The sequence below is a fragment of the Paramisgurnus dabryanus genome, chromosome 11 (genome assembly GCF_030506205.2).
Source record: "Paramisgurnus dabryanus chromosome 11, PD_genome_1.1, whole genome shotgun sequence".
NCBI classification, from domain to species: domain Eukaryota; kingdom Metazoa; phylum Chordata; class Actinopteri; order Cypriniformes; family Cobitidae; genus Paramisgurnus; species Paramisgurnus dabryanus.
Genome location: NC_133347.1, coordinates 4,631,714 through 4,651,869, shown reverse-complemented (window position 1 = coordinate 4,651,869; position 20,156 = coordinate 4,631,714). Strand labels below are relative to the sequence as shown.

At 34.9% G+C, this 20,156-nt stretch overlaps 2 protein-coding genes across 3 annotated transcripts; both read right to left on the bottom strand.

Moving 5' to 3' along the window:
• Positions 1 to 951: 951 nt before the first annotated feature.
• gp1bb (glycoprotein Ib platelet subunit beta) lies at positions 952 to 4,189 on the bottom strand. The gene is made up of 3 exons (XM_065248253.1): positions 4,128 to 4,189; positions 1,614 to 1,967; positions 952 to 1,522 (listed from the first exon to the last, which is right to left on the bottom strand). Exons 2-3 carry the CDS (start codon positions 1,952 to 1,954, stop codon positions 1,228 to 1,230), a joined length of 636 nt encoding a protein of 211 aa, XP_065104325.1. The 5' UTR covers positions 1,955 to 1,967; positions 4,128 to 4,189; the 3' UTR covers positions 952 to 1,227.
• Positions 4,190 to 4,818: 629 nt separating this feature from the next.
• On the bottom strand, positions 4,819 to 19,981 carry septin5a (septin 5a). 2 transcript variants are annotated; one of them, XM_065248251.1, is made up of 11 exons: positions 19,697 to 19,981; positions 12,328 to 12,418; positions 11,135 to 11,221; positions 9,521 to 9,644; positions 9,300 to 9,434; positions 8,664 to 8,781; positions 8,438 to 8,539; positions 8,219 to 8,315; positions 7,104 to 7,239; positions 5,714 to 5,816; positions 4,819 to 5,580 (listed from the first exon to the last, which is right to left on the bottom strand). In XM_065248251.1, exons 1-11 carry the CDS (start codon positions 19,730 to 19,732, stop codon positions 5,518 to 5,520), a joined length of 1,092 nt encoding a protein of 363 aa, XP_065104323.1. In that variant the 5' UTR covers positions 19,733 to 19,981; the 3' UTR covers positions 4,819 to 5,517. The 2 variants fall into 2 exon arrangements, with proteins under 2 accessions (XP_065104323.1, XP_065104322.1); XM_065248250.2 differs by lacking the exon at positions 19,697 to 19,981 and adding an exon at positions 13,195 to 13,540.
• Positions 19,982 to 20,156: the final 175 nt, after the last annotated feature.

The window sequence follows — 20,156 nt, the reverse complement described above, 5'->3', positions numbered from 1 at the left end:
CTATACTATACTATACTATACTATTAATACTATACTATACTACATTATATTACATTACATTACATTTAGTGTTGGGCAAAGATTAATCGCAATTAAGCGCATACAAAATAAAAGTGCATTTTTGCATAATAAATGTGTGTGCTGTTGTGTGTAATTATTATGTATATGTAAACACACACACATACATATATATATTTCTGAACATTTTTATTTATATATCTATTTTTTCGTTTATATATAATATAATATTAAATATATAAAAAATATAAATAATCCTTTAAATGTTTCTTAAATACATACATTAATATTCACGATTAATCGTAATTAATCTTTGCTTAGCACTAATTATATTAGATTATATTACGGGGGGCTGTTAAATGCTTTATTCTGATTGGTTAAGAAATGGTTCATGGGTATGCATTATTTTTCGATAAATGCACACCTGAAATGTCAAATGGCCCATATTCCTTATTTATATTACATTACATTACATTACATTACATTACATTATATTATATTATATTATATTATATTATATTATATTATATTATATTAATAAGTAATTGCACTTTCATTAAAGTAAAGTTAAACTTTATTTATATAGCACTGTACTTTATACAGAAAACGTACTGTAAAAAAATTCTTTGCTGCCTTTAATTTTTATGTTGAATTAACTCAGATTTACAAGTCATGACATCTTTCTATTATGCCTATTTATCTTGAGATGAGTTGTTAAAACATATTATTCAAAGAAGTCCACTTCATTTTATAATTTGTTGCAACTCATTTCTTTCAATAATAAATAATATTAAATTAAAATGAATTCAACAATAAGGCAGTAAATAATTTTTTACACTCTACATAGTTTACATTACTTATGAGTAATGACCTGGATAAAAAAGTGATATACTGTAGAAGTATGTGGGTGACATAGTAAGCAGAAGACATGTGTAAATATGTACCAGAATTGTTTATCATTTTCACCAACTGATCAGTTAACAGTTTACAAAAGTGCAAACAATAAAAACAATTTTCCTTATTTAATTGTACAGTAACTCCATAACTGTGCGCTACATTTATAAAACCTTACTTTGCTTGTTTAAACTGCATTAAGCATGTAAGAAAAAGCATGTTGTCATAATGAATGCTTTACATGATAAATTGAAATAAATCGTGCGAAAGGATTACATCATCATGGCTTTATCATACAAGTCTGTCACCCGAAACCTACATGCTTCTGTCTTTCAAATTGGCATATTCATTACTATGAGCATCATCTTCAGGTGCAAATGTCTCTGCAGCCGCGCGACGAGCCTCTTTGGTGAGTCGCTCAAAACGCCGGAGGAAGAAGATGACAAAAGCCAGCAGAAGAGCTTGGACGATGATGAAGATGAAGAGACTGATCTGAGATGCCAGAGCTAAATTACACAGCCAATAACGACACGACTCCAAAACCTCTTCCTCCACCAGATAAACCACCAGACGACCCTTCAGGTGTGCTGGAGACATACAGGTGACATTCCTAAAACACACAAAGGGTTAACACATTACTGTTTTCAGGAAACATTTCTGATCTCATGATGAATGTGTGTTTTTACGTTTATCCCGTTTACCATATCAAAGCATCGTTCCTCTGTTTCAGCAGCCATCCTCTCAGATAAAGGATGCCACAGTCACACGACCACGGGTTACCGTGAAGAACGGCCAGACGCAGGGATGGCAGCGAGTCCAGCAGGCTGTTGGGCAGTGATGTGAGGTGATTGTCATTCAGGTGGAGTTCAGATGTATGAGGAGGGAATGAGGAAGGCAGGGTGGCCGTGGTCAAGTCACGTTTACTGCAGTCTACCACAGTACCTTTACAGGAACACATGTGAGGACAAACAGCCTGAATCACCATCATCTCAATGCTCAGCACAGAGAGAAAAACCTTCAATAAAAGCAGATCGCACCTCATACCAGCACACACACTACACAAGACACACACACACAAAATTAATTGATCTTCATGTTAATTTTACACTATGCATTGTTACAAAATAAAAGCTTTTCTCACAGATATCCATCATGTTTGCAATGACGTGTCATGATACAGTTGGCTTTCAATTTGAATTGTACATCTAGGGGCGGTTTACCGGACAGGGATTAGCTTAAACCAGTTTAATTAGGAAATATAACTAGTTTTAACAAACATGCCTTACTAAAAACATTATTTGTGTGCATTTTGGGGCAAAACAAAGGGCACTGATGTATTTTAAGATATGTAAGTGCAAGTTGTTTTCAGTTTGGACAGCTCCTAAAAGTGTTTTAGTATAGGACTAGTCTAATCACTGTCCGGGAAACCGCCCCCTAATGTTTTATTTTGCTAAATGTTTTTCCTAAAATGGCTTCTATAAATATTATGAATGGTATTTTTGTTATCTAAGGGTATGGCATTCAAACACATTTAATGTATTTCTTAAGGCCAAAAACAAAAATTTATGGAATCCAAAACTGAACACACACACATTTGTCTTATGGTTGTGGTTATCTGAAATTTCAGGACACAGAAAGGAAGTAAAGGAAGCTGGAAAAGCCTAGATTACAAATACCAGCGAGCTAAAGAACGATGATTCAACATTTCTCTGAACTCCCACGTTGATAGACTTAAAATGCTTACACAAACAATGCACTTTAACAAATTTGATGAAAAAGTTATTTAATACAAAACCCCCCCAAAAAACCAAAAAGTTTTATATGCACCATTCACTGTAAAAAAATTCAGTAGAAATTACAATGTTATTGCAGCTGGGTTGCCGGTAATTTACCGTAGATTTACATTTATGTTACTGGCAAGAGTTTGTTCAAGGTTAAATGAATTTTTAATATTAACAAGTCTTTATCTTTACAGAATAAAACTCTAAAATAACAGCCAAAGCATTCTAGGAACCAGAAATCATTATCAACCTTTTACTGTATTTTTGCTTCAGATGTTGTTTCCCAGAATGTTTTGCTTGATGCAGTTTTTTTTAGTTTTACTCTGTAAATACAAAGACTTGTAAATGTTTAATGTTCATTTAACTTTGAACAAAATGTTGCCAGTAAAAAACATAAAATTAAATCTACAGTAAATTAACGGCAACCCAGCTGCAATCAATTTCTTCGGATTTTTTTTACAGTGTAGAAATATCAAATTTTTGGGTGTGTGGTGGTACCATTGGATACTTTTGCTTGAAGTATGAAGTAAATGATACATTAAAGCGATAGTTCACCCAAAAATGAAAACTCTGTCATTATTTACTCAACTTTAAGTTGTTACCAACCTTTATAAATGTATTTGTTATGCTGAAAACAAAGGAACATATTTGTAATCAAGCAGGAAACAGAAGCACCATTGACTTCCATAGAAGAAAAGAAAGAATACTATGGAAGTCAATGGTGCTCAAAAATGTTTGGTTACAAACATTACTGTACTTAAAATAAGTGCAGGGCAAAGTTTAATCGCGATTAATCGCATAGAAAATAAAAGTGATTTTTTGCATAATATATGTTTGCATGTGTGTAATTATTATGTATATGTTATGTAAATGTTTCTTAAATACATACATGAATGTTTGTGTATTTATGTATACATAATAATTACACACAGCACAAACTTGTATATTATGCAAAAAAATCACTTTTATTTTCTATGCGATTAATCATGATTAATCTTTGCCCAGCACTATTTAAAATATATAATATAATATAATTTGCACCATTTTATTTTCATTATTATACCATAATAGCATAATATTTTTATATATTGCATATTTATATTGTAATACATTTCACTACATTTCATGTTAGACAGAACACATATGTAAGTTTATGCTTTATTGTTTTACATATTCACAGTATTTTTGATGTTTATAGTTTATTTTAACCTATATTTCATGATTCACTCAAATTACAGTATCTTGTTAACCACCGCAGTAGTTTATTAAGGCATAGTTCTTCTATAGCAATTTGGCATGAGTTATTCGTTATCTATAAATTTAACCAAAATTAAAATATATTAATCTTTTTTTACAAGCAAGATAAGAACAAATGCAGAAATAGTTTCATTTGTATATTTATAAGTTAAATTGAAGTTCAATAGCAGGTCTTACCAGAGTCACGAAAGTCTCTATGTGTATCAGGAGTATGACACAGCTGGGTCACACTGATAAAACAACCTTACACACATACACAAAGACTCCGCCCCCTCTGATGTCACAGGAAGTGAGAAACACTTTTACTCTCTGATAGTGGAGCATCTTAACCGCTTTGCAGAGTCATGTATTTTTTTAAACTTACAGTACAGTATAATTAGATTATTTTAATATTATTTTCATAATTTTATACAAAATTAACAATTAATATAATTTATTGATTACTTAACGTTTCATATTTTAAAGTCAATAATAATTATACATTTAATATTATTAGTGTGACCACTGCTTTAACACACAAACTGCATATGCAAATTTATATTAAGAATAGCTTAAATTTTCAAACAAAATAAACTTTCCACATTTGTCAGGCATCTTTCAAAAATACCACTATACCAAAAACAATGCAACAGCTAATGATAATACTGCAGATTGATAAAAAAAAATCAAGATAAAAAGTAAGTAAGAGTAAAACCCTTGTTTAATATTATATTACGATATATTTTTATATTATATAATTAAGCAATTTTTTCTTTATTCGGTTAACCCGATACTTTCAAGCAATGTTACTGCATTTGTACTATTTATAAAAAAAACATTGCAATGATGTAAATTGACAATATTACCAAAAACACAATTACATGACAGCCGATTTTTAATTTACATTTATTAGCAAGCTTTAAATACTAGATTTATAACATTTAATATAATATCAGTATAAATATTGTAACAAATGCAAAAGACAATATAAATGCTATCAAATGAACAAAGATCTTCAGCCAGAACAGAGAATTTATTGATAACAATAATTTGAACTTTATATTCACATTCACTGAGTTCAAGCACTAAACAAAACTGAGCAAAAATCTAACAAATTCATAGCAAAACTCTCTCTCTCTCTCTCTCTCTCTCTTTCTCTCTCTCTCTCTCTCTCTCTCTCTCTCTCCTCTCTCTCTCTCTCTCTCTCTCTCTCTCTCTCTCAAACACATTTGTTCATATGAATAAACTTCAGCACTGTTCCAGAAAAAAAGTCTTTCTCTAAACAACTCACACATTCATCTTGCTAAGTAAATAAAAACCTCCATATAAATTAGATCCTTTAAAAGTTAATTTAAGTTAATTGTAAACGGGTTTACTTACGACCCTCGTCGCCAATAGTGTTTATCATTATCACATAATAATGTCACATAACAGCTGCACCGTATTTGATTCAGGCAGAAAGAAGCACCAGGCAATGAACATACAGCAAATATATATATCAGTTTGTGTCTGATGGACAGACCTGTATAATATTTGTACAGTATAATTTAAATGCATTCACATCTGCAATGTGTGTATGTTGTGTATATCACTGGTCTTTCTCATGCATCTGTTGTTGCATTTTTTCGAGCATCTCTTGCATTCTCTTGAGCTGCAGATACAAAAGAAATTGTGAGTCGTGGAATTCACATTTGTAAAAAGCTGAATAAAAATCTGCTATTTAAAGTGAATAATAGCATGTTCACGGTGCTGTAAACATGTATATTTAAGATTTTGTTTTGTACCTCTTCATCTTTCATCTTGATGAGTTTCTCTGTCTCCACGTCTGGTGTCGGCAGGGGTAGGATGGGTAATGGACTGTCTGTACGGTTGTCCTGAGCAAGTTTACTGTAATGCACAAACACACATTTTATTTCTGATATTTGAATGGAAACCTTTAAATCTCAAGTATGCAGGTAAGTCAGTGGTTCTCAAACTGGAGGGCATGGCTCCTTTGTACAATTTCGCAGCCCCCCCAAGGGGGCGCCAGTTTTTATAACATTTTATTACACGGCTCTCTGGAATGCTTGATTCTGATTGGTCAGTTGAGACATTTGCAGGTTCGTTCTTTTCAAATAATAACCGCTCCAAAATAATAACGCATAGCCGGACTACTTTCACGAGTAAAATCGCTCCGCGCCAATAAAGATCAATAAAGATTACTGTCTGTTTGGCGCCATCTTGTGACAAACACTGGACAACCACGACAAGACACAGAGAGCTTACTGAGACTGAACTTGACAAAATAGAGCATGACAGCTACGAAGCCAACACACAAAAAAATACAGAATGGGCATTAAAACTTCTCAAAGACTGGTTTAAGAGAAAAAATGGAGACAGACAAGTATGAAGCAGAGGATCTTAATAAGGTATTACGATCATTTTATGCATCTGTGCAAAGTTTCGCGGAAGGATAAAAATGTTAATTTAAAACAAATATGCCAATAAAATGTTTCAAATTCATATTCATGTCCAGTTTTTTTTCTTATGTGGCAAGTAGCCGTGTAATAAGCGGGATAATGTAGAGGCAGCCGGTAGTTATTGGGAAATAAGCTCCTTCAGTGTGATACAAGACCCTCCGCTTCGCGTCGGTCCTGATCACACTGTCGGGGCTTATTTCCCGATAACTACCGGCTGCCTCTACATTATCCCTTATAAAATACATAAATTCTGTGTAATTAAACCCAGAAAAATAAGGCTACTAACCAAAAGCACTACATTGTATAGTTTACTAAGTTTTGTTTAATTAAAATGTTATGTTTTACTGTGCGTTCACACCAAACGCGGAAGAGGCGTCAAAAACACGCTATTCGCGACTAGTTGGACACCTGAACATTTTGAGTTTACTAGTCATTTGAGACATTTATGCGAAAATTTGCATCATGGGAGGAGCTTATGTAGCTCAAATTGAGTAATCTTACCAGATTGTTCGACCTCCAAACTCACTTTCTTCCAAACAAGATCCTTTTAATTCTTGTTAAAGTACGAAGATGTCTCGTATAGCGTAGATCATTGTCCTTCATTGTTGTTTTGTTTTTATGGGACCACCGTATACACAAGGGGGGGCCGCACGTCGATAAAGTTTATGAATCACTGAGGTAAGTAACATACACACACATAAATATATATACACACCTGGTCATCTCCTGTATGCAGTTAGCCCTGTAGTTTTCATAATGTACATCACACGTCACATCCTTCAGGTCGTGCATGTGAGAGCGAATCAACATGTTTCTCAACTTCACAAAGTCACAGTGAGTCTGATTCTCCACTGAAGAAAACACAATAAAACACTTTAGTTCAAAACAATAAACACAAAAACACTGATAGACATTTGACATCCAATGATAAAATGGTCAAAATATCATCTCCAAGTGTCTGAAAGGTGTTACCCTTTCATTAGTACACATTTGCAGTGCACAAGAGTGAATTTAAGTGGATATTGGTACCAAATGTAATATAGCTATACCTAAATGGTACATAGTAGGAACTTTTTAAAGGGTACTGCCCCAGTGACAGCTTGGGAACCATTTTTGAAAAAAAAATTCTGATAGTGTAGCTTTATAAATGTTTACTAAACGTCTTGCATACATTACTGCCCCAGTATAAAACATACAATGAAACCAACATGCCGGCATGAAGACTACTGAACCAAAATGTGACTCTGGACCACAAAAGCAGTCATAAAGTTCACTTTTTTTAATAAATACGCTTTTCTGTGATGTTTGGTTTGTTAGGATAGGACAATATTTGGCCAATATACAACTATTTGAAAATCTGCAATCTGAGGGTGCAAAAATAGAATCAAAAACTTGCGAGAAGGACTCCACATCCAAAAAAAAAAAAAAAATGATAGGGTACAGGTGCTGGGCAACAAATAATCACAGAAAAAAATGAGACAATTGCCTTTAAAGTTTTCCAACATATTACTAATAATAAAACTAAAAAAAAAACGTAACAAATATTTTCATGGAACATGATCTTTACTATCCTAATGATTTTGGCATAAAATATTGATTATTTTGACCCATACAATGTATATACAATATATACCCATGCGACTTAAGACTAGATGTTAGAAAATTAGATATTAATAATGACTGTAAAAACATAACCCATTCATCAAAGACATGAAGGGCAACACATGAACATGTCCAAATTTGAAATAATAGACTACGCTATCCGGTCACCAATTTATACGCTTTATAGAAAACAAGATGTGAACACACAAACACTCAGATCACACTGACCTTCAACGATACCCCAGGGGTAAAGACGACCTCTGACCCGCTGACCTCTGGCCTCTACTACTGTATTACTGCCAATGACAGCAAATGGAGTACACTCCTATAGTACACACACACATTGCATTCAATAATTAATGATTATTAACAATAATATCACTTAGATCAGATCAGGGGACTAAAATTCGTGTGATTGAACATATGACTAATATATGTTCATCTGACCTTCAGCTCTTTATCCATCTGTTTAAACTCCTCCTCTTCATCAGAATCACATTCTGGAAACTGATAGACTTTAATCCCGAAGCGCTCGATCTCATCTCGTACCTGCAGATCGACCACAAACATATCACTTCTGTTGCTCATCTGGATTAGTAACTAAATCAGACGTGTTTAAATCACCCTTGAGAAGTGTATTGGTTTATTTTATTATAAGGTAAAGTTTATTTACCCTGTCCTTGAGTTTTTTCACTTCATTTGGGGTAAGGCAGTCCGCTTTAGATATCAGAGGAATAATATTCACTTTTTCATGTAAAGCCTTCATGAACTCCACATCCACCGGCCGCAAACTACACAGCAAATTTGACAATGAGTCTAATATGACATTAATGCAGTAATATTTCATATCATTATATACATATTACTAATTAATTTCAGCAAATCGTATTAACCATAAACTCATTGGTATCTCATGGCAATTAATACGTATTTACGAGGTGGCTAATTCGTATTCATTCGTATGACCACATTTGTACATTTTGCCCCAGTGATGTTGGGGTTAGAGCTGGGTTTGTAATTTTTTTATTACAATCGTATGTTTTTGTATGGTTGACTTTGTACAAATTCATATGAATTAGTCAACTCGTAAAATATGTACAAATTCTTGGTCAATAATCTTCAAACATTCCTACGCATTACTTTATTCTCACATAAATGCCCGACTGTGTGGGGAGATCCCAGTTATGACACTTTAACAGCTGGCTCATGAATATTAATTAGATAGCATTTACCATAATGGTTGCTACTCCACTTCAAATAAAAACATGATCGTACACATGAACCCACACACTCGATGTGTCACACGTACCCGTGTCCAAACGGCGGTATGAAATACAGACAGCAGTGGACTCTGTTATCTAGAATATTCTTTCTGTTGAGTCCGCTCTCATCTCTGAAGTATTGCTCAAACTGTTGATCGATGTAATCTGTGATAGGTTTCCAACTGCAAACAAATACATATATGCACTGTATAGTTATTACTGAAGTTTAGAAGAAACAGTACTGTAAGTATTCAGTAAACTTTCTCACCACTCATTATTATTAACAGCGTCTCCGAACCCCGGTGTGTCCACTATAGTGAGCTTGAGTTTAACTCCTTTCTCTTCAATGTCAACTGTGTGTTTGGTGATCTCAACTGTCTGGTTTATACGTTCTGTTACCAGAAAAATACCCACATGGCAGGAGAAGAGTTAAACGTGTATATTATATTCTCCACAGATGTACAGCAAAATAAAAAATACAAAATTTCTTCATATTTCTTAATATTTTCTAAATATTTTAAAATACCCACATGGCAGGAGAAGAGTTAAACATGTATATTATATTCTCCACAGATGTACAGCAAAATTAAAAAATACAAAATGTCTTCATATTTCTTAATATTTTCTAAATATTTAAAAATATTTAAAAATACCCACATGGCAGGAGAAGAGTTAAACATGTATATTATATTCTCCACAGATGTACAGCAAAATAAAAAATACAAAATGTCTTCATATTTCTTAATATTTTCTAATTATTTAAAAATTAGATCAGAAACTTTTTTCTTAAATACTTAATTCAAGATTAATATTTTTTTGCTTGTTTTAAGCACAAATTCACTTTAACTAGACTTATTTTCTCAGGTAATTTTGCTCATCAAGAAAATTTTTGATTTAAGAACTTTTATTGATTTATACATTTTTAGATATTTGTACTGAAAACAAGACAAAAAAACTAAGAAAGAAAGTAATTAAATGATTTTCAAGAAAAAAATTCTTAGTATTTTTGTCTTGTTTTCAGTAACAATATTTAAAATGTATTAAATTAAGATCCTTTTTCTTGTGAGCAAAATGACCCAAGAAAATAAGTCTAGTTTTTAGACCAAACATATTAAATTAAAGTGATTTTGTGTATAAAACGAGCAAAAAAATCTGCCATTGGGGTAAGCAATTTTTTCTTGAATTTAGTGTTTAAAAAAAATGTTCAAGATTTTTATGCTTACCCCATTGGCAGATTTTTTTGCTTGTTTTATGCACAAAATCACTTAAATTTGATATTTTTGGTCTAAAAACTAGACTTATTTTCTTGGGTCGTTCTGCTCATCAAGAAAATGTTTGATTTAAGAACTTTTATTGATTTATAAATTTTTAGATATTTGTACTGAAAACAAGACAAAAAAGCTAAGAATGAAAGTAATTAAATGATTTTCAAGAAAAAAATTCTTAGTATTTTTGTCTTGTTTTCAGTAACAATATTTAAAAATTCTTAAATTAAGATGCTTTTTCTTGATGAGCAAAACGACCCAAGAAAATAAGTCTTGTTTTTACACCAAAAATATCACATTTAAGTGATTTTGTGCATAAAATAAGCAAAAAAGTCTGCCATTGGGGTAAGCAAATTTTTCTTTGAATTTAATTTTTTGCTTACCCCATTGGCAGATTTTTTTGCTTGTTTTATGCACAAAATCACTTAAATTGTATAGTTTTTGTCTAAAAACTAGACTTATTTTCTTGCGTCGTTTTGCTCATCAAGAAAATTTAATTTAAGAATTTTTAGATATTTTACTGAAAACAAGACAAAAATACTAAGAAATTTTTTCTTGAAAATAATTTTTTGCAGTGTGTGGACAAACATGAGGATGAATAGATGATGAATTTATACCTTCTGCATTAAGTAATTTTCTGTCTTTATAGAGATCTGTGAGGAAGAGACTGTTAACTAAAGTAGATTTGCCCAAACCAGATTCACCTGAAACACATAAACACATGTTGGGATTTCTTTTTACAATTGTGTATAAGTGACAGTAAATGTCTACATGGGTAGGACCAGAAACATTTTAATGTGCAAAATGACAACAATCTGCACAAATGTGACCCTGGAAATTTAGACATTTTTTGGAAATTGGGATTTATACACAATCTTTGAATAAATTGAATAAAAAAGTTAAATAAATATGGTTTGTTAGGATATGAAAATATTTGTCCGAGATACAACTATTTGGAAAATCTGGAATATGAGGGTGCAAAAAAATCACATTTAAAGTTGTCCTAAGCAACACATATTACTAATGATAAATACATTTTTATTACAGGAAATTTACAAAATTTCTTCATGGATCATGATCTTAATATCCTGATATTTTTTTTCATAAAAATTGATAATTTTGACCCATACAATGTATTGTTGGTTATTGCTACAAATATACCTATGCGGATTTGTCAGTCCCTCCAGAAAAACGCGATTATGCAATTGCATGAATCAACGCATAACCAGCCAAAGTCTGCAGATTTCTGTGCGCAAAATATGCGGGGCTTGCATAATTTCATAATCTACGCATTTTCGTAGCAAAAACTCACATATATCTTAGCAGAAAGTTGAAAAATTTACCATTTAGTTCACACAAGTGCAGCCATGTCCCCTGTTGCCATGGAAACATTATGAAGTGATGTGATTATGTGATGTGAACATCATTGAAAAACTGCAAAAGCTGCAAACAGTTTTTGCAAGTTCCCGCAATTTTTGCAAGTTCCCGCAATTTCATAGCATAAAATTGCATAAATAGACACACATTCCATCGAAGTTTTTTAAGAAAACGTGCCGCAACAATTATAAAAGACTTTTGCATTTTTCTGGAAGTAATGTTTTGTGGTCTACAAATAAATATGCTGTAGAAACAGAAAATAATAAATAATAAAACAAGAATAAATATTAGCTTCTATAGTCTGACAGTCATGCAAAAATAAAGTTTTTTTCATACCGAGCTAATCATATTTTCGTCTGTTGTATGCACGTATTGACATGTTAAACATGTTAGATTGACCATAGACAGAATAGAAACATAATAATAATCTCACCTGCCACCATCAGAGTAAAGTCAAAACCCTTCTTCACTGACTTCCTATGGACCTGATTAGGAAGTGTAGCAAAGCCAACATACTGCTTATCCTGAGAAAGAGAGAGAGAGACCAAGAGATGGTGAAAATAAAATTACATAGCTGTTACCAAATAAATGTGTTGTTATTTTTTTACAATAAAAACGTGCAACATAATGTTTCTTTCTTAAAACAGCTTTTGTTGTTGTTCACTGAAAATAAACTCATGGGTTTTTATAATGACATGAGGTGAGTGAATGATGACAGACTGATTATTTTGCATGCACTGTTCCTTTAAGCCTGAACTTCTGTGAACCGTCATACTGGCACTAAAATACCCGACCACGAGAAGCTCAGGCACCCGCTGTTTATCTCTACCAACTGTGCCGGAAACTGGAAGGCAGTCAGAACCGCTCGGCTTTGTGGACATTGACATTATTGACATTTATACAGTAAACCAAATAGCGAAACCGTTTCAGTCTAAATAAATCCAGCGGTCCCATTGACACAGACTGAAAAGAGCATTTTACACACTTCAGCTTTAGCCAAACATAGTCATCTCACAGTCAGAGCATCTCGCTTGTGTTTCCGCTGTCTGTCAGTCTGGAAATAGAAACTTGACATATCTCACCCCAGAAAGAGAGAGAGAGCGAGAGAGAGAGAGTGCATGTACTTTTACCCAAAAATGTTTTTTATCGGTGTGCATGTGCCCACTGGATCAAACACACAACCTTTATACTGAGCTACAGGAACACTAAATTATTATGGGGTTAAAAACAAAAAAAAAAACTACATTTGTACATTTTCTTTAAAAAAAACACACACACTACATGGCTATAAACACACAACCTTTTGTCGAGTGGTTCGGGTTCGAGGGCACAGAAGTTTCTCCACCAGTTTCTCCTGCAGCATCATGGTGTCCATCATAAGCCAAACGACTCGAGCAACACTCCACAAAAATCTCCCGTCTATCCTCCTTCACCTCCCTTTCTCTCTACGTCTCTCTCTCTTTGTCTCAGTTTATCACTCTGCTTATTTTCCCTTCTCTTTGTTTTCTCTCTGTTGTCCTCTGCTCATGACGCATCACTACACTTAAGTGTTCAGGCGGGCATTGGAGTCTCCTCATCAGTGAATGAAATGCTTAAAAAAGGTAGAGAAAGAGAGACAGAAAGAGAGAGAAAACGTAAAGAGAAAAAAAACGTATGGAAGCAATTTCAGACAGGAAAGGGGGGGCAGATGAAACCAGGAATAAAAACACTCATTCATTTAGTCGTGCGTTTCTCCCCCACTTATTTCCACAGTGGATAAACAGACGGCTATGCAATGATTTCTCTGTGTGTGTGTGTGTGTGTGTGTGTGTTAGAGAGAGTGAGACACATTTAGTAAGATGGAGCCACACCCTACCCATCAACCCTTGCCAGACTGGCACACAGCTTTTCCGCAGACTTCAGCAAAGCTCGGTGACTTTTCGAATGAGTTTTCCTTTATTTATAAGGCGACGTAGTTTGCGTCGTCAAGTACATTTTCCCAAATTCCTCTTGCATTGACAAACATTGCATTTTAATTAAATATTATTAGTATTGGTTTATATTGTGCTATTCTACAAAATAAGATTAACTTTTTCTGTTTAATGACTTTGGACAAACGTTTATGCTCTTGTGTGCAGTGCAGGAAAACTTTAATGTATAGAGGCCGTTCACAAGGTATATACATTTGTAGAAATTTATTTACATCTACAACTAGATGACTCCTCGCAGTCTAAAAAAAGGTTGGGCGTTGGGTCAAAAAGGGAAGAACCCAGCCTGTTGGGTTTTAATTTAACCTACTGTATGCTGGGTTGTTTTAACTCATTGTTGGGTCAAATATAAGCATGTGAGAGGCTAAGTTCGTCTTGTTTTAGGAAGTTCATACAAATCCTGAGGTAAAATTTTTTTTACATAGCTACATACTTTTTACATTAATTTGTCTTACCAAACTCCAAACCAATGTTTTGGTGATGGTACAAGCTTGTTAGATTTCTTACAGCATTAAAATGATTATGAAAAAGATGTTTAAATCATTAACAGTATTCTATGGAAGCCCATTTCCGCCACATAAGAAAAAAATCATGCTCTGGTAAATCATAATTATGAGATAAAAGTCGAAATTATGATTTACCAAAGTTATTCTTTAAAAATTATGAATCATAATTTTGACTTTTTATCTAATAATTATGACTTTAAAATTCATCATTTCGAATTTTTATCTCATAATTTCGACTTTAAAATTCATAATTTTGACATTTTATCTCATAATTTTGACTTTTAACCTCTAATGTGCTTTCACACCAGCTGCGGTAGAGGTGGGAAAAACACGCTATTTGCGCATAGTTGGACGCTTGAACATTTGAGTTTACTTTCTTCATTCGCCCGTGAAAGCCACGCGTGAAATTCTAGTCATTCGACACATTCACGTGGAAATTTGCATCATGGGAGGGACTTCTGCGACTCTGCTTGCTTCCTGTAATCACGTCACTACTACAGCAAGGTCCTGATCAGTTAACCTCGAAATAGCTGGAAGAAATCTGAAAAAAATACAAACCTCCAGTCTTATGCAGGGTTCACACCAGAAGCGGTACATTCAGCAAGTGCCAGTGATTAACATGTTAAGTCAATGCAAAGACGCGATTAGACATCCTGTGGCGCGGTATGCCAATCCCATCTGTGCCACGCCTTCCACGTGTTTTGCGCCATGCCTACTGCGCGTACCGCGCCGCAGGATGCCTTATCACGCCATTGCATTGACTTAAAATGTAAATCACTTGCACTTGCCGAATGTACCGCGTCTGGTGGGAACCCTGCATAAGACTGTAAATTTGGTTTGTATTTTTTTCAGATTTTTTCCAGGGGTTTGGAGGAACCAATAAATATAATAATCTAATATTTTTCTTTGAACATGAAGCAGTGTAATTGTCCACGTTTGTGTACAACAGGTTCCAGTTACATATAAGTATCATAGACTGTAAAAAAAGATGGACGAAGCCTGGCGCTGACATCTTGGGTCTTGAGTCTACGCAGTAGCGATTTCGGGACGAGTCATGCGCAGTAGTGAGCAGGAAGTGAACCCGCGAAATCAAAACCCCGGCCTCGCTCTCGCAGAATGCGTATATCACAGCTGTCAATCATGACGTGACACCACCGTTTTTATATCATTAAATAACTAACTAAAAACAAACTTATTTTAAAAACAAACATTTGAATTTGCATCAGTGTGATAAAAACTATAATAAATGACAGAAACTAGGTTCGGAAAAAAGATAATTGAAGTGTAATTAATTTTTTTAGTTGGTCTCAAGTCCCATTGAATAACATGGGGAGGCGGGGTTTATGACCTATACTGGGACCAGTCACTGCGGGGCGATCGAGACGTTTTGGCTTCACTTTTCAAGGCTTGTGCGGCACGCTTGATAAGTATAGTATAAGTAGTATTATGTAAGTATTACGTATGTGGACATCCAGGTCTTAGGAGGTTAAAGTCATAATTTCGACATTTTATCTCATAAAAATGACTTTAAAATTAATAATTTCGACATTTTATCTCATAATTACAAAAGTCTTCATTTTAACAGAGCATGATTTTTTTTCTTATGTGGCGGAAATGGGCTTCTATAGTATTCAAACTACATTCTTAAAAAATAATACAGGTAGCATCACATGTTATTATAAACAGCCAAAGTGAAACATCATGTGAGAATTATTTTAGAAGAAATCTACTGAAATGAAGTTCACTTATACACCTACAGAGGGCAGTGCTGTCCTGGTAGACAAAATTTATAATGTATGGTTGCTAAATAGTTCATGTGATTTCTTAGTCTGTTCATACGACCAGTCTCTAAAAGTCTCTAAATCTATATTTTGACACTTGTTTTGTCCATTTAACATTCTGGGTTATTTCGATCATTGTTGGGCCAAAAAGGGACAAACCCAGTCGTTTGGTTAAATTAAACCAAAAAATGTTTACATTTGACCAAACAATGGGTTAAAACAACCCATCATGGGTTAAATTACAAACACGTTGGGTTCGTCCCTTCTTGACTTAATGCTGGGTTGAAAATAACCCAATAATCCATAAAAACTTTTAAAATAAAAACAAATCGAGATCACAAAGTAATTTGTTATGTGAACAGTGTTGGGTGACAAACTGAAATCAATAACATGAACGAGTCATATCGTGATGCTTGTATTAGCAAACAGCACTGAGCACTGGGAGGGTTTATGGGTGGGGTATGAAAGTCATGCATATAGATGATCAGTTTGCTGGTAAGGGGGTGAGGGGTCCAGATGAGATTTTGTGAATAGAGGAGAGCAGATGTCTAAAGAGAGTGACACAATAGTCCCCGTCGGTCACCCCCCTCTTCATCCTTAAAGTGAAAAACAAGAGGGCTCACTGTCCAGCTGTCCCTGTGTGCCACCTGGAACTACCAAACCATTCACCATCACATACTATTAAGTATCTGCATCGTATTTACTTTATATATTTTTGTTTTAATTATCATATGAAAGAAATACACCTCCTGTAATAACCCATCAAAAATGACCATGGCTCTCCAATTTGCGTTGTTTGTTACTATTGATTTTCTTCATCTGGACAAAGCCTAAGCATTAAAGTTTGATGTCTTGCTCACCCTGCACTGTTTGTGCAAAAGACACGAGGTGTGATATTACTTTTCCCTTAGCAATCTGCTCATCATAGGGCATGCTTTTTTGATCATTCAAAATAATACAATCATCAGTAAACTGATGAGCGCAAACTTTAGTTAATCGCCCTGCGTGATTCATTTAAATCCTGTCTTCCTATCTGAAAGAGAAACTCCTACATATGCATATGCATTAAAGGTGGGGTGCACGATCTCTGAAAGCCAATGTTGGCAACGATGTCGGTTAGTAGACATGCCCCTTACTGCTGATTGGCTACAAGTGTATTTTGGCACTTGGCCCGACCCCCTTTCCCAAAGCGTTTTCAAAAAATCGTGCACCCCGCCTTTAAGGTCAGTCGCAAAAATAACTGTCTACGCGCTTTTCAGTGCTTATTTTTCACAAAACGCCTTGTTGCACTTAAAGTTGGCATGAAACAAAAGTAGCTATTGTCTTTTTTTCCTGTGGTGAGGTATATCCAAGTGAAAAAAATTAGAATGGGACTTGATTTCCTTTGAGAACTGATGGTACTGTTTAAAGGTGCAGTGTGTAATTTTTAGAAGGATCTCTTTACAGAAATGCAAAATAACATACGAAACTATATTATCAGGGGTGTATAAACCCCTTTTATAATGAACCTTTATGTTTTTATTTCCTTAGAATGAGACATTTTTATCTACATACCGAGGGTCCCCTTCCATGGAAGTCGCCATTTTGTGCTGCCATGTTTCTACAGAAGCCCTTAAAGGACAAACTTTTTTTATGAAGCTGTCTCCGAAGATGACATGATTGTCTGGTGGTGGCTACCGTAGCTTCTCTATGCGTTTTAAAAGCGAGGGGTGAGCAGTTACCCAAGTCATTGGTTGAAATTCGCAACCTTACCACTAGATGCCACTAAAATTTACACACTGCACCTTTAAATTTGGGTCTCGTTGCTACTTGCTAATTGCTGCCATCTTTTCCTCAGCCCTGCCCTCATGCCATTCCTCGTGAATGGAAGTAAAAAAAAGTTACAATATTCCAATGAATATTCATTTCATTTTCATTGTGACTTTAAATTTACAATTCATTGCAAATTTCTTGACTAGTGAGGAGTTGATATAAATTAATAATTCAACATAAAAATTGAGATGCAACAATACATTTTAAAATGTGCATGTCTTTAGGAAATCCTGACAGTAGTTTTATAACGGCGAAAGAGGTGTTTGCACTGGCACAAACTGTTAGCATCCAAAAACACAAAATGTGACACGTTCATGACCAGCGATGTTGAGACTGGGTGCTGAGACGGATGTTTCTCGCTGTGGCATTTGAGCAACTCCACAAGCCATTAGACTTATTGATCAAAAGGATCTTTAATTCAACCGCCTGTCACAGTACATACAGCCGCTACAAGAGCCAAGACAACCCATAGATATCATCTATAGAAACACACACACTGTCTATTTCAATGTAGTGACCTTTACAGAGACACATAAAGACATTTCTCAAATGGCAGCCAGACTTCCAGACCATTAAGTTATTAAACCTCAATGCAGAGACAGAGAAGACAAACCCACAAAGAGAAGAGGGACAAACAGGGTATGGAGAATTTACAATGAGAGAGAGAGAGAGAGCAAAGAGAGATCGACACGTTGAGTGTATGTGGGTGTTAACTGTTGCATTTCTGCTTTTGCGTAGGCTTTCTAGTTACTGCATGTGAGCGTGTGTTCATGTTCATCTCTGACCTCTGAACCATTTCAACTCACAGCATAAAGCAAACGCAAGTCTTTTAGGAGATGAAAAACCACAGTGACTTACAGTAGCCTACATTTAATACAGGTACAAGAGCCTCTTGAAACAACTCATGCTGGTTTATCTTTAACTACTAAACCACACTATGGTGAGTTTACTGAGGTTTCTAGTCTAATTCTCATTTACTTGGCTTTTAGTCTCTGACAAGTTCACAAAAACTGACCATGCATATTGACATCTCATCGCACTCGAATGCATTTATGTCAATAAAATGCTACACCACAATATCACACTAATACCACCTGCTTCTGAATAGCAATAGTCAGTAGGAAATAATGGTCCAGAGTCTATTGGCTAATAACAAAAGTCTTTAAACCCCCATCCCAAAATCCTGCTTTGACAGGAAATGCATCAACACAGCACTTGTCAAACTATTTTATGTGCTCTTAATAAATGATACGAAGACAACAACTTAAGTCATGAGACCTCACATTATATAGGATGTTCATTAAATGATGCTATGACGCATATATCACTCTTGCTTCTGTAACCATGGCGACGTCCTGAGAAAGATACAGCACTATCATCCTCCATCAGAGCTCAAAGTCAGCAGACTGCACATCTTTTTAACGCAGGTTCAGCTGAAATCGCGTGTTTGATAGAGCGCGCGTCATGACATCTGATCTTCTGATGGCCTCGTGAGAAACAAAGTACGTCAGCTGAGGATGGGTGACAAACCGTCAGCACAATCTGCCATATCGCTTTCAAAGCTCAAACACAAAAGTGGGCGAATAGTAATGGTTATGGAAAGACGGAAGATGTATAAAAAAGACAGCGCGCTTTCCGGATGAGATTGCGTTTACGCGTTTTGACAGCGCAGTATAATTCGTGGTTTGTCCATTGCAAAAATTGAAGTAAAACGATGTATTATTTTGCTTTCTCACCTCGCTGTCTTCTTCATGTGAGCGCAGCATCAGCATCAGTAGCGGGTCGGATGCAGGAGCAGGTGCGGAGATGCGCGAGAGATGAAGACAGAGAAATAATCATCATTTCATCCGCACAAACAGACTAAAACACATCAATAACACCCACTGGGGCTTTCTTATTACCAGATTTGATCATCCTGTTTTTATATCGGATGTTGGTGGTCATGTTTAGGGCCGTCTCTGATGCTCTGGTCCGGCTGAAGGTCCGGGTTCCGTCTGCCTGTGTCTCGCGCTCAGTCCTGCAGGGAACCCCGGACGTAAGAGGAGGCGTGGCGACACGAATGAAGCCACGCCCTATTTTACTTCTCAAAGCAAAATGAAAATTATAATGCAACTTTATATATATTAGAAAATATTTTGTAAAACACAGAACAGGTCTGCATAGCCAGAAATGCATAAACAAAAGATTGTATTTTTT

Coding starts and splice junctions, on each gene's coding strand:
- gp1bb (XM_065248253.1), bottom strand. CDS start 1,954: ATGAGGTGCGATCTGCTTTTATTGAAGGTTTTTCTCTCTGTGCTGAGC. Junction 1,523..1,613: donor AGGAACGATGCTTTGATATG/GTAAACGGGATA, acceptor TGTGTGTTTTAG/GAATGTCACCTGTATGTCTC.
- septin5a (XM_065248250.2), bottom strand. CDS start 13,272: ATGATGGACACCATGATGCTGCAGGAGAAACTGGTGGAGAAACTTCTG. Junction 8,316..8,437: donor AGATGGATAAAGAGCTGAAG/GTCAGATGAACA, acceptor TGTGTACTATAG/GAGTGTACTCCATTTGCTGT. Junction 5,817..7,103: donor TGCATACAGGAGATGACCAG/GTGTGTATATAT, acceptor TGTGCATTACAG/TAAACTTGCTCAGGACAACC.